This window comes from Eurosta solidaginis, chromosome 4, assembly GCF_040869045.1.
Source record: "Eurosta solidaginis isolate ZX-2024a chromosome 4, ASM4086904v1, whole genome shotgun sequence".
Lineage (NCBI taxonomy): Eukaryota > Metazoa > Arthropoda > Insecta > Diptera > Tephritidae > Eurosta > Eurosta solidaginis.
In genome coordinates, this window is record NC_090322.1 from 275,369,800 (window position 1) to 275,383,684 (window position 13,885).

Consider the following 13,885-nt stretch of genomic DNA (forward strand, 5'->3'; position numbering starts at 1 on the left):
CTTCTGACGCTTGCAACACAACGATGTACACGAAACTAAACTGTATACAGCGCTAAAGAAAAACCTATAATAAACGAAGTATACAGTGTATTACACACGAAACTAACATGCTACTGAGTTAAAGCGACTATTATTTCAGTTTATACTCAACAATGTCATATATGTATGGGACATATGTGTTGCGGGGCACTCGTATGTATTTTCTATTTTATGTGCTAGTCACTCATAATATTTGTCTGTACTTGACTAAGTACACATTTAGACACAATTTTTTGGCTCATGACTAAGTGCACTAATTTTATTAGTACTCAAAGCATACCTCTGCTACAGATGCACGTGTATAGCTTCTCATATGCGCATGTATTTGTGAGCGATACTTCCACAATTATAATTGCATACTTTTGGGAGCATCTCAGATAAGATATCTGCATGTGTTTGTGCGTCTCTTCTCCGCTGCGTGTACGTACATATGTGTAGACATAATGATTGATCTATTGATGTGCATACAAGTCACTGCTTAGCATCGGCTTAGAGATGATAGTATCCCTTAGTGTTGCTAATATTCGTCACAATATTATTAGAACTCGAACTAGCCAAAATCTTACTCTGCTTGCTGTACACTCTTCAATACCATCTGAAGAGATTTGCGTAACCGCCACCGATACAACTGAGTTCTTGTGCATACGCACACAACTAGCAAATATCCACATTTATTTGGCCATCTGTTATATCCCGCCATCTTCTGAACTGTCCGTTTATATGAATCACATTTCCTTGCTAAGAACTGTTAATTCGATTCTAAAGCCTTCCGATTCAATTATTGTCTTGGGTGACTTCAATATGCCACACATATCATGGTGCATCTCTGACTTTAATATCGTACCAGTTTCGTCAAAGTCTTCCAACAATGAATTTCTAGACGGAATGTCTGAGCTGTGCCTTCAACAAATCAACATCCAATCGAATAAATTCGGAAGAGTGTTAGATTTAGCCTTTGTGGATGATGAATCTAAATATTCCATTAGTCGATGCGAACCCATTATTGAACCTGAAGATGCTTACCACCCTTCCCTCAAAATAGTTTACGAAGTTGTAAATTATGCTTGTAACAGCGGAAATAAACGATACGACTCCAGTTATCGCTTCGACTTTGCGAAGGCCAATTTTAAAAAATTAAATCGTGACCTATCTCGAATAGTGTGGCCAATATTTAATGCTGATGTGGAGCAAAGCGTTTCTCACTTTTACAATACCATTTACTGTCTTTTTGAAAAATACGTACCTAAGCAGATTTGTGTACATTCCGATACAAGCCAAGTATGGTTCACTAAAGAGCTGAAAATTTTAAAGAATAAAAAGTCTCGATCTTTCAAGTTGTTCAAAAAGACGGGTTTACATAACCATTACTTACAGTACTCGATTCTACGCTGCAAGTATTTTCAATTGAACAAAAAGTGTTACAAAGCTTATCTTTGTAAAATGAAAAGAAATATAACTTGCACCCCGAAGGCATTTTACGCATTCGTAAACTCTAAACGCAGGGTGAAAGGGTTTCCATCATCCATGAAATTCCAAGATAATATTTCCAGCGATGATCAAGAGATCGCCGACTTCTTTGCGGAATTTTTCAAATCAAATTACTCTATTGAGACCAACGTTTCACCTAATGAATACCCATACCATATTGATTCATGTTATTCAATCAGAGCTCCATTTATATCTTCAGAAGATGTATTATCTTATTTAAAAACTTTAAAAGTATCATATTCATACGGCCCCGACAGGATCCCGACACACTTTCTTAAAAAATGTGCCGCAAACATCTATCAGCCGCTAACAGATTTATTTAATTTATCTTTAATTTATGGCGTTTTCCCAACAATATGGAAGGAATCTTTTCTTATTCCGCTTCATAAAAATGGAAGCAGGTCTTCAATAGAAAACTACCGGGGCATAGCAAAGTTATCCGCTATCCCAAAGTTATTTGAGGCTATTGTTACCCACCACCTAACATTCTCTATTTCCCCCATAATTGCAAGCTCGCAGCATGGGTTCTGTAAGGGCAAATCACCTATCACCAATTTACTAGAATTTACCACCCACGTTTCTAATGGATTTAGAAAAGGCCTTCACACTGATGTAATTTACACCGATTTCAGTAAAGCTTTCGACAAAGTATCACACCCATTACTTATTCATAAGCTCAGTCAACTCGGTTTTCAACCCCGTCTTATATGTTGGATTTCTTCGTATCTTGGTTATCGTACGCAAAAAGTAATCTTTAAAAATACACTTTCTGGGGTCATCAATGTTTCTTCTGGTGTTCCTCAGGGCAGCCATCTTGGTCCGATTCTGTTCTTGTTGTTCATAAACGATATATCTGTTACAATTAAATACTCAAAAATCTTGATGTACGCAGACGATGTAAAACTTTTCAAATCATGTGCCTCGGTTGAGGAACATTCCTTGCTTCAAATGGATTTAAATCACTTGGTTACCTGGTGCAATGTAAATTATATGCCGCTCAATCTCAAAAAATGTAAATTCATGTGTTTTTCTCGGAGAGTTTCGCCACCAGCTTCATATACAATTAACAACTATAGTCTAGAAACTGTAAATAATTTTATTGACTTGGGAGTCATGATGGATTCCAAACTTAGTTTCAATCTTCATATTAATGCTACAGTGAATAAAGGCAAAGGTGTTTTTGCATTTGTTAAACGGTGGTCAAAAGAATTTAACGACCCTTACATAACTAAAGCACTTTTTACAACATTAGTTAGGCCAATATTAGAATACGGCTCGATAATTTGGAATCCGCGTTATCAAGTCCATGCAGACAGTCTCGAATCAATACAAAAACAATTTTTACTATTTGCCTTAAGAAATTTCCAATGGGACTCTTTAACTAATCTTCCACCTTATACTAATCGATTAAAGCTTATCAATCTTCCAACTCTTGCTAGTCGAAGGGAAATGCTTGGTGTGATATTTATGACAAAACTTTTAAATGGATCAATTTCGAGCCCATTCCTTCTGAATGAAGTGAACTTTTGCGTTCCCTCTCGGACATCGAGACACTTCAAACCTCTTCTGCTGAAACAATGTAGAACGAACTTCGAACAAAATGAACCTTTTCGGCGTTTATGCCAAGATTATAACTCTCACTCAAACACATTTGATAGCTCGGACTCCCTTTTTTCTATAAAAAAGATTGTTCTCACCTCTCTAAATTAATGTATAATACGTTTGCTTCTGTTCTCTTTAAGTATTACGCTTGGCTGATGAAATTTCTTCTGTAGCTGAGCAGTCTCAGATCGTGACGCTTGACAAACCGCTGCCCATCAAAGACTCGGCAAAATAAAAAAAAAAAAAAAAAGTTATTATATATATATATATAAATCGATCGCGTGAACAGGATTAGCCTGGTTTCATTGGGCCACTTGAGGGCAGCGCGCTGCCACAACGTCCATTAAAAAACAAATTTTTAGAAAGTTTACGCATCCAAATTTTCTTTACAATATTTTCGCTAAAATTTGACCCGGCTAATATAATTAATGAACGATAAAATTCTGAGGGCTTACGATCACCCATCTCAGAATCGTTTAAAATTTTATCAAGTTTCGAATTTTCGCTAAGTGAGTGTCTTTCTATCAACAGTTTTTTAAGTTCAGTAAATTTGTTATTAATAGGGGGATTTTGGATAAAATCTAAAATAATTATTATCTCTTCCTGCGGAAGTGCTGTAATGATGTGTTCGTATTTAGAGTTTTCTGGTGTAATGTTTTTAGTACTAAATTGTGTTTCGGCATGAATAAACCATGCTTCCGGACAATTAGTCCAAAATTGTAGAAGTTTTACTGAAACTGACAAAATTTCATTTTGAATAACATTTGCCTATGGATTTGTAATTTGCTATTGAGAAGTGTCATTTGGTAAATCTATGTGTCGTTTAAATTGTTAGTAAATGTAGATGTTTGTGTACTATGTTGTGGTGAAGGAGTCATATTGAATTAAATGAAAATAGAGTTCACTAACAAAACAGTAAAATAAACTCGTAATTCTATAAAGAGAGAGTTTACAATAATAATAATAATACATCTATATATTAGTATACATACATAAACACATATAATATAAATATAACTGTTCACAAAAATACTTGCTGTGAATATTCAGTTTGTTGCTGTTAATGCAATGGCTTTTGATGTTTTAGCAGCTCAATCAGGGAACTCAAAAATAACAGCTGTGTTTACGCAATGGCTTTGTTGAGATTGCGTTTCCTCAATATAGTTGGATGATACAATATTGATGAGTTACGTTGTTAATTTTTGTTGTTGTGGTTACTTAACATCGCATTTAATGATTAATGGTACAATTATACACATCTGAGAGCAACAGAAGTAGTGGTTTGGATCAGCTTGAAAAACTGCACATTATTCTACAAATTCTTTTTGACACAGGGATAGTACTCTATTATAAATATTCTTTTGCTTTATAACACTGATTTCGCAAATAAACTCGTCGATTAATTTTTGAATTGCAGTTTTAATAGCTTGTATTTTGTAAATATATTTTCAATAGTTTGTCTAGCAAAACTGTGATGCAATGGCAGATGATGGCGTAATTGTTCAGTTGTACCTGTCCGAGTGTTTCACCAAAATGTTCATATTTTATTGATTAAATATTTGCTGTTGAATATAATTGCATTTTCTTTGGGCGACTTAAACCGTCAAATATATAATTGGAGATTGAAACCACTTTTAATCTAATATATATTATAAATGGTAAAGTTTGGATGTTTGGATGTTTGGATGCTTAGATGTTTGGATGTTTGAATGTTTGGATGTTTGGATGTTTGTCCAGACGTTTGTCTTTGTGACTCAATCACGCAAGAACGGCTGGGCGGATTTGTATGAAATTTGGCATGCATATAGCCAATAGTCTAGAAGGATCTACTAGCTATATATTTTTCAAAAGGGGCGTGGTCTCCGCCCCCTAGGAACAGTTATAATTTAATTATTATATTTTTTTGTCTTTGCGACTGAATCACGCCAGAACGGCTTCACGGATTTTGATGAAATTTGGGACAGAGATAATAGGCTACTGGCGAAATTTTTTTCGAACATGGAAAGGGGGAAGGGGGTCCCACGACTCCTTCGAATAATTACTTTTTAACAATTTTTACACATTATAACTTTACGTATACTGACCTTCACCAATATTACAAACTCAATGGGTGAAATAAGTCGAGGGCTTACAAAGTGAGCAGTGATACACCCCCCCCCCCTTTCCCCTCTCGTGCAAAATCTATAAATTGTTATAACTCAATGTAAATTTTGTCCTAAAATCAATAATTTTTGGTATCTGGCTCATACAGAGCGAGATCTAAACAATTTTGGAAAAACGATCAGTGGTACTCTCCTCCTCCCGCCATACACCCTCCATCAATTGCTTTTATTAGCACGCTTTTATTAGCTTTACCTGTATGTTTCTTTGTAACTCTTCATTCGATCCAACGCGCCTGTTGCCTTATTAACATGGTTTTATAATTATCTTCACCCTATTTGTAATCCCGTTTGGGTCATCTCGAGACCCTTCAGGGATCATTTCTGGATGGTTTTCGGGAACCGTCCGCGATCCCGCCGGGGTCATTTCTGGACTTTTTCGGGACTATTCCGGGATTATTTTGGGACCCTTCCGGGATCATTTGTGTATAGTTTTCGGGATCCGTCCGGGATTCCGTCGGGATTATTTTGGGACATTTTCGGGACTATTCCGGGATCATTTCGGGACTATTTCGCGATCATTTGGGGACCCTTACGGCATCATTTCTGGACGGTTTTCGGGATCCGTCCGGGATCCCGTCGGGGTCATTTCGGAACTTTTTCTCGACTAAGACGGGATCATTTGGGGAGCCTTTCGGCATCATTTCTGGATGGTTTTCGGGATCCGTCGGGGTCATTTCTGGACTTTTTCTCGACTGATACGGGATCATTTGAGGACCCTTTCGGCATCATTTCTGGATGGTTTTCGGGTTCCGTCCGGATCCCGTCAGGGTCATTTCGGGGCCCTTTCTCGACTAATACGGGATCATTTGGGGACCCTTTCGGCATCATTTCTAAATGGTTTTCGGGATCCGTCCGGGATCCCGTCGGGGTCATTTCGGGACTTTTTCTCGACTAATACGGGATCATTTGGGGACCTTTTCGGCATCATTTCTGTGTGGTTTTCGGGATCCGTTCGGGATCCCTTCAGGGTCATTTTGGGACTTTTTCTCGACTAATACGGGTTCCTTTGAGGTACCTTGCGGCATCATTTCTAGATGGTTTTCGGGATCCATCAGGGATCCCGTCGGGGTCATTTCTGGACTTTTTCTCGACTAATACGGGATCATTTGGGGTAGCTTCCGGCATCATTGCTAGATGGTTTTAGGGATCCGTCCGGGATCTCGTCTTGGTCATTTCGGGACTTTTTCTCGACTTATACGGGATCATTTGGGGACCCTTTTGGCATCATTTCTCGATGGTTTTCGGGATCCGTCCGGAACCCGTCGGGGTCATTTCGGGACTTTTTCTCGACTAATACGGGATCATTTGGGGACGCTTTCGGCATCATTTCTGGATGGTTTTCGGGATCCGTCCGGGATCCCGTCGGGGTCATTTCGGGACTATTTCGGGATCATTTGGGGTACCTTCCGGCATCATTTCTAGATGGTTTTCGGGATTCGTCCGGGATCCCGTCGGGGTCATTTCGGGACTTTTTCTCGACTAATACGGGATCATTTGGGGACGCTTTCGGCATCATTTCTGGATGGTTTTCGGGATCCGTCCGGGATCCCGTCTTGGTCATTTCGGGACTTTTTCTCGACTTATACGGGATCATTTGGGGACCTTTTCGGCATCATTTCTGTATGGTTTTCGGGATCCGTTCGGGATCCCTACAGGGTAATTTTGGGACTTTTTCTCGACTAATACGGGTTCATTTGAGGTACCTTCCGGCATCATTGCTAGATGGTTTTCGGGATCCGTCCAGGATCCAATTAGGGTCATTTCGGGACTATTTTGGGATCATTTGGGTTACCTTCCGGCACCATTTCTATATGATTTTGAGGATCCGTCCGGGATCCCGTCGGGGTTATTTCGGGACTTTTTCTCGACTAATACGGGATCATTTGGCGACCCTTTCGGCATCATATCTGGATGCTTTTCGGGATCCGTCCGGGAACCCGTTGGGGTCATTTCGGGACTTTTTCTCGACTAATACGGGATCATTTGGGGACGCTTTCGGCATCATTTCTGGATGGTTTTCGGGATCCGTCCGGGATCCCGTCTTGGTCATTTCGGGACTTTTTCTCGACTTATACGGGATCGTTTGGGGACTCTTTCGGCATCATATCTGGATGCTTTTCGGGATCCGTCCGGGAACCAGTCGGGTTCATTTCGGGACTTTTTCTCGACTAATACGGGATCATTTGGGGACGCTTTCGGCATCATTTCTGTATGGTTTTCGGGATCCGTCCGGGATCCCGTCGGGGTCATTTCGGGACTATTTCGGGATCATTTGGGGTACCTTCCGGCATCATTTCTAGATGGTTTTCGGGATCCGTCCGGGATCCTGTCATGTTCATTACGGAACTATTTCGGGATCCTTTGGGGTACCTTCCGGCATCATTTCCATATGGTTTTGAGGATCCGTCCGGGATTCCGTCGGGGTCATTTCGGGAATTTTTCTCGACGAATACGGGATCATTTGGGACGCTTTCGGCATCATTTCTGGATGATTTTCGGGATCCGTCCGGTATCCCGTCGGGGTCATTTCGGGACTATTTCGGGATCATTTGGGGTACCTTCCGGCATCATTTCTAGATGGTTTTCGGGATCCGTCCGGGATCCCGTCGGGGTCATTTCGGTACTATTTCGGGATCATTTGAGGTCCCTTCCGGCACCATTTCTAGATGGTTTTAGGGATCCGTCCGGGATCCCGTCAGGGTCATTTCGGGACTATTTCGGGATACCTTCCGGCATCATTTCTGGATAGTTTTCGGGATCCGTCCGGGATCCCGACGGGGTCAATTCAGGACTTTTTCTTGACTAATACGGGATGATTTGGGGACCTTTTCGGCATTATTTCTGGATGCTTTTCGGGATCCGTCAGGAATCCCGTCGGGGTCATTTCGGGACTTTTTCGGGACTAATACGGGATAATTAGGGGAGCCTTTCGGCATCATTTCTGGATGGTTTTCGGGATCCGTACGGGATCCTGCCAGGGTAATTTCGGGACTATTTCGGGATCATTTGGGGTACCTGCCGGCATCATTTCTATATGATTTTGAGGATCCGTCCGGCATCCCTTCCGGGTCATTTCGGAACTTTTTTGGGACTATTTGGGGATCATTTGGGGTATTTTCCGGCATCATTTCTGTATGGTATTCGGGATCATTTGGGGTCCCTTCCGGCATAATTTCTGGATGGTTTTCGGTCGTTTCGGGACTATTAGGGGATCTTTTGAGGAGATTCCGGCATCATTTCTGGATAGTTTTTGGGATCCGTGAGGGATCCCGTCGGGGTAATTTCTGGACTTTTCAGATATTGTTTCAGGATTATTTTGGGTTTCCAAGATCATTTCTGGATGGATTTCGAGATCTGTCCGGGATCCCGTCAGGGTCATTTAGGAGTCCGTTCGCGATCCCGTCAGGGTCATTTCGGGACTATTAGGGGATCATTTGAGGACCTTTCCGGCATCATTTCTGGATAGTTTTCGGAATCCGTCTGGGATCCCGTTGGGGTCATTTCAGGACTTTTTCGGGACTAATACGGGATCATTTTGGGACCCTTCCGGAATCATTTCTGTATGGTTTTCGCGATCCGTCGTGGATCCCCTAAGGACCCTTCCTGGATATTTTCTGGATGGTTTTTGAGAACCGTCCGGGAGCCCGTCAGGGTCATTTCGGAACTTTTTCGAGACTATTTCGGGATCATTTTGGTACCCTTCAGGCATCATTTCTTTGTGGTTCTCTGGATAAGTCTAGAATCGTGTCGTTGTCATTTCGGGTTTTTTTGGGACTATTCCGGGAACTTTTGGAGACCCTTCCGTGGCATTTCTAAATGGTTTTCGGGATCTGTCCGCGATAGCGTCGGGGTCATTTCGTGGATTTTTCTGGATAATTTCGGGATCATTTGGGGATCCTGTCAGGTTATCAGCTCATTTAGTTCTTTTTTTACTCAATTACAAAAATAAAATGTATTGGACAGAAACATCTTTTTAAACAGATAACTTGATAAGCAGGCTAACGTGAATATCCCATATATTTAATTTTCTCCTTGCGGACGGGGCCGCGGGTAAAGGCTAGTTTTATATATAAAGAAACTTTTATTCAATAAAGAATACGCCTAAATGTACGCGTCAATATCTTTTTAAATTTTTCACCATAATGAACATTTTTGAAAATTGAAAAGCCAATATTGACAATAAAAATATTGATAAAACATTTAAAAATTACAAAGTTCAAAGTAACTAAAATACAAAGTGAAATAAAAATAATAAGAACCCTACACTAACCCCCTGACCCGCTGTGGGTATTTTAGCTTATCGAGTTGACCTTTACATAATATGTAATCAAAAATTAAGTAAGCACTCGGCCTTCTTTTTATCAATAAATGGCACCCAACCAGCAAATTTTGGTGTTTCCAATATTTAAAAAACGATGACAGAATTATTAAAATGTACCATTGCGCACGGAAACCTTCAAAAGCCAAAAATGAACTTACATCTCCCGTTCCCGGTCATATCTCTGAATAGCACAGTTTAATAATCACACAACTCCAACAATATAATGAAACGTAGTATAATATATTTTTATAACGGATAATATAGTAGTTTTACGTCTTTGAACTTTCTGCATAGCTGCTCTGTTTTTATCCATTCGTTGCTATTTATATCTGAATATTTAACAAAATTCTCATTCAGCTTAAGGGTGTGCTTAAGAAATCTGTAAAGAAATTAAATATGATATATTTGAAAACATACTTAGTACATGTTAGCTCAATCCACAAAGGTTCTAACCAGCAACTTTAACCTTTTATAGGAGAAACAAAAAATAGTATATTTTCATTTCTTCCCCATGATATATGCCTTAACTCGGCTATTGGTTCTAGCAATTTCACGTTTTTACTGGGGGTGTATTTTTATATATCATACCAAAATCTTTGAAAAACGCAGCTACGAAACATCTATTGGTTTGGGCCTTTGCGAACTTGCTTACGACATAAGTTGCTCATATATATGTATGTATATTAATACGCATGTTATATTAACCTCAGCAATTTCGTAAGATATGTTTCATTTTCATATATCGCATCGTCAAACTGCAATTGGGCAAATATCTGCCAAAGGCAAAATAAAATCTCGCATAAAACAGTGCAAACCAAAGGCAGAGATTTGAGCATTTTCTCCAAGGTGCGTCGCCTTCTTGAATGCAATTCTCGTTGTGTCAAAAGTTCTAGTCTGGTATTAATAGAATGCTCGTAGTTCAAGCAAGTTGTGTAAACTAAATTCGAATTTTTTAATAACAACAAACTAAACTCGGAATCTTTTTTATGTCGATTAAATATTTTAATTTTACTTAATGACTTTAAATCACTTAGTAATTTTAAACTGTCGCCAGGTGTTTCTACCACATGCATTTCCATCAGCTTTTGTAATTGTTTTTTTCCAATAAGCAAAGCATCTTTTGTTAAACAGTTCAAATGAAAAACACTTTCGTAATTGTAGAAGGGAGATTCATAGTCCAACAAGCCCATTGATAAGAACATCAAAATATCACATAATAAAATATTATCTATAGCTTCTAGCTCAGCTTCACCGTGGCTCACTTTATCACGTAAACGTGGCCCATTTGGCGCTATAAATAAATCATATACACATTTCTGCAGCTCCCCATTAACTATTCTGATATCAAGCAAATTATTTCTACATTTTCTTGCCACATTAGGTACATCATATTCAAATAAAGAATCCATTGTTATGTAGTACTCATTTAATTTGGCAGTAACATCAAATTTATTTACTCGCGCATATATTAGCCGCAGTAGCAATTCAATTTGTGGTATAATCAGTAGCACTACTTTCCAATATTGTAGTGTTTTGTAGTGGAGAAATATTTGATACCAATAAATTTTGAAGTCGTTAATTAACCAGCTATGCCGTTTTATTTTTACACCGTATTTATATTCGTCAAACCAATTGGAGGGTATTTTTAACTGATTATATACTTTTTCACATAATGGACTGAAATCTTTTATTTTTGGGCGTTCGATTAAAGGAGTCATTTTTTTCTTCTTCAAATCAGTACCTAAGGTATGCATCAGCAGCAGTAGTATGCTGATGTAATAGTCTGGTATCTCTTGTGGCTTTGGAAAGCCATGCCAAACAATGTTTCGTAGATTAATTGAGTCGGGCGTGCCAACTATAATTTTTAGTATCGAGATCTACAATTTTGAAAAATGTATAATAAAGTAAATAACTACTTTAGAAATATAGATGGCATGATTATAAGCGCACTAACAACAAAGACGTAACTTTTGAAAGAAATATTGAAGCTAAGAAATTGCGTCTAAAGAAGAGCGATAGCACAAAGCGCCTTGCGAGTTCACCCAACAAAGCTTGCCCTGTTTAAACACGTTCTTCAACCAAATTTTACACTTGATCTTGTTGAAAGAAAAAGTTTGGAAAGTGATTTGATACATATATTTCTACAGCTCGAAAGAGCCCTTTTAAGTAAAAGTTTTAGAACATTACGCGTGGTTTAGGAAGGCAAGCCATGTGTAACTTGTCAATATCTGCTCTTCCTCATTCAACTAACAAGTGAGGGTAGACATTGCGTATGTCGAAACTTGTTCTATTTCGACGCCTGGGTCGCCTATCTTGGCTACTTTCGAAAAACGCCCCAGAATTGAGTGCAAACGATCCTCATTTTATTAATGAAGTAAGGCCTTTATCACAAATATATTGCGCTTCTTAAACAGCAGCCGATACAGGTCGACATTCCACTCTATAATCGGTGTATGAAAGTATTTTATTTTTAATTCGGAGCAATTTTTAAATCATCGAAAGTTACTCTTTATTACGTTAAATCCAATAAAAATTGTTAAAAATAAGGGCGTTTATAACTATGCATGGAGTATATATTTATACATACGGTTTCAGTTCCAAAAACACTGCATATCTCTTCAGTCCGTAGCAAATCGCGTAGTAAATGCGGTGGAGTACGTTTGTTACTTACAGTAAAATAAACATTCGCCAATGCATTATCCAAGAGGGAGGTCATTAAAAGGCAACTTTCCATGCTATTGGAATCCTCCGCATCTAGCAAAAGTAGTAGATACTTACAGTTCATTCCCAACCATTCCAGCTCCAAATCGTTCAAATCACAAAAAGTATTACAATAATAAAGGTGAATACCGTCAAATATTGGTAATAATTTACGAAAACAACTCAAATACATTTCATGGCATTTTTCATTTGCTGTCAAATCGCCCTGCAATATTACATACATTTCTTTGAAATCCAGACACCAATCGGCAAGTAAATACTTTTTTATATCTCCTTTATATTTTGTTGAAACATCGCATTTATGATAAAATTTTGAAATATCCTTGCTCAGCAGACTGCCTTCGTCAAGATTATGCATTTTTGTTGTACAAATATCAGTGCTTGTATATTATGGTTGCAGTCTTCCATTGACTAACTTTATAATTTCTATTTGGCCCGGCTTCGGCCTATTGTTTACCTCAATAGTTTTGTTTGTTTGTTTGTTTGTTTGAAGTTTTAAGTTGCTTCCATTCATTTATTTTTATGAAAAACTATCTTGGCGCGGCCATAGTGTACATAAATAAGTGTGTCAACTAAGCGATAAACGTCAAAACTACAAACAGCCTCGCTCACCTGATGCAAATCTCAGGTCTAGAGTTGCATTTTTGGTACTTAAGAGTACTTCAAGCTGAGTTGCATTTGATAGTTTATTAAATTTTGTAGTAATTACAGATGAAATAGTTGCATATATTTCCGCGGAAATAAGAATACTAGAAGATTTGTAGCCTGCAACAATGCGGAAACATGCGGAAAGCAAAATTTATTTAAATTAGAGTCAAAATATAAAGGCCACACGTGTAACATGGAAAAATTTCACTTCTAAGGCTGTTTGCACAAATGCATGAGGGAAAATTGTATAAACGCTTTGGTCGCTTCAAAGCAAACGTACGGCGTTTCATTCGCCATCATCCGGTGGCAAAATCCTGAGCCAGATAAATAATTTTGCATGTAAATGCAATAAAAACGATTTGAGCCAGATAAATCCATATAGAAGTCTGGTTCAAATTGTGAGCCAGATAATTTGTTAATTACTTCTTTTTAGTTTGGCAACGCTGCCTTTAATAAACCTACTTTTTCAAAATTAGATGTCGCTGCTTAGCATTTCGCCGTATGAGTTAAATGAAAAACAGCGGCGACATCTGCCTATCACATTTCACGTGTGCGAAAATTTCACGACATCTGCTTTTCAAGTCTCTCAATGATCCAGAGTATTTCCGTGAGAAGTGAGCGTTGTCCGGAGCTGTAAAACTCATTGGAAGGTGGCAATTGTTTTTCGTATGGCGTTGTCAAAGCGTAGGCACGCAACCAAAGAACTTATGTAAATTTTTCGATACTTCGCCCGACAGATGAATTAATGAATGCAAGACAACCAAAGCGTCTGTGAAAATCCGCCTTAATTTTTGTAGCTGTGAAAGTCTCCTGGAAATAAAATGGTGCTGTAAGTGCAAACAAATCAAACTCCTATATGACACTACTTTATTTTCTATGTATTTTTCTTCTATTTTTTTCTTAT

The 13,885-nt window shown here is 38.6% G+C and overlaps 1 protein-coding gene across 3 annotated transcripts; it reads right to left on the reverse strand.

Moving 5' to 3' along the window:
- Positions 1-9,355: 9,355 nt before the first annotated feature.
- Positions 9,356-12,873, reverse strand: LOC137249568 (endoplasmic reticulum membrane-associated RNA degradation protein-like). Of its 3 annotated transcripts, XM_067781198.1 has the most exons (4): positions 12,594-12,873; positions 12,200-12,538; positions 10,318-11,489; positions 9,356-9,991 (listed from the first exon to the last, which is right to left on the reverse strand). In XM_067781198.1, exons 2-4 carry the CDS (start codon positions 12,503-12,505, stop codon positions 9,859-9,861), a joined length of 1,611 nt encoding a protein of 536 aa, XP_067637299.1. In that variant the 5' UTR covers positions 12,506-12,538; positions 12,594-12,873; the 3' UTR covers positions 9,356-9,858. The 3 variants fall into 3 exon arrangements, 2 of the variants coding, with proteins under 2 accessions (XP_067637299.1, XP_067637298.1); XM_067781197.1 differs by having other exon boundaries at positions 12,200-12,873; XR_010952424.1 differs by having other exon boundaries at positions 9,855-9,991; positions 10,066-11,489; positions 12,200-12,873.
- Between the last annotated feature and the right edge of the window lie 1,012 nt (positions 12,874-13,885).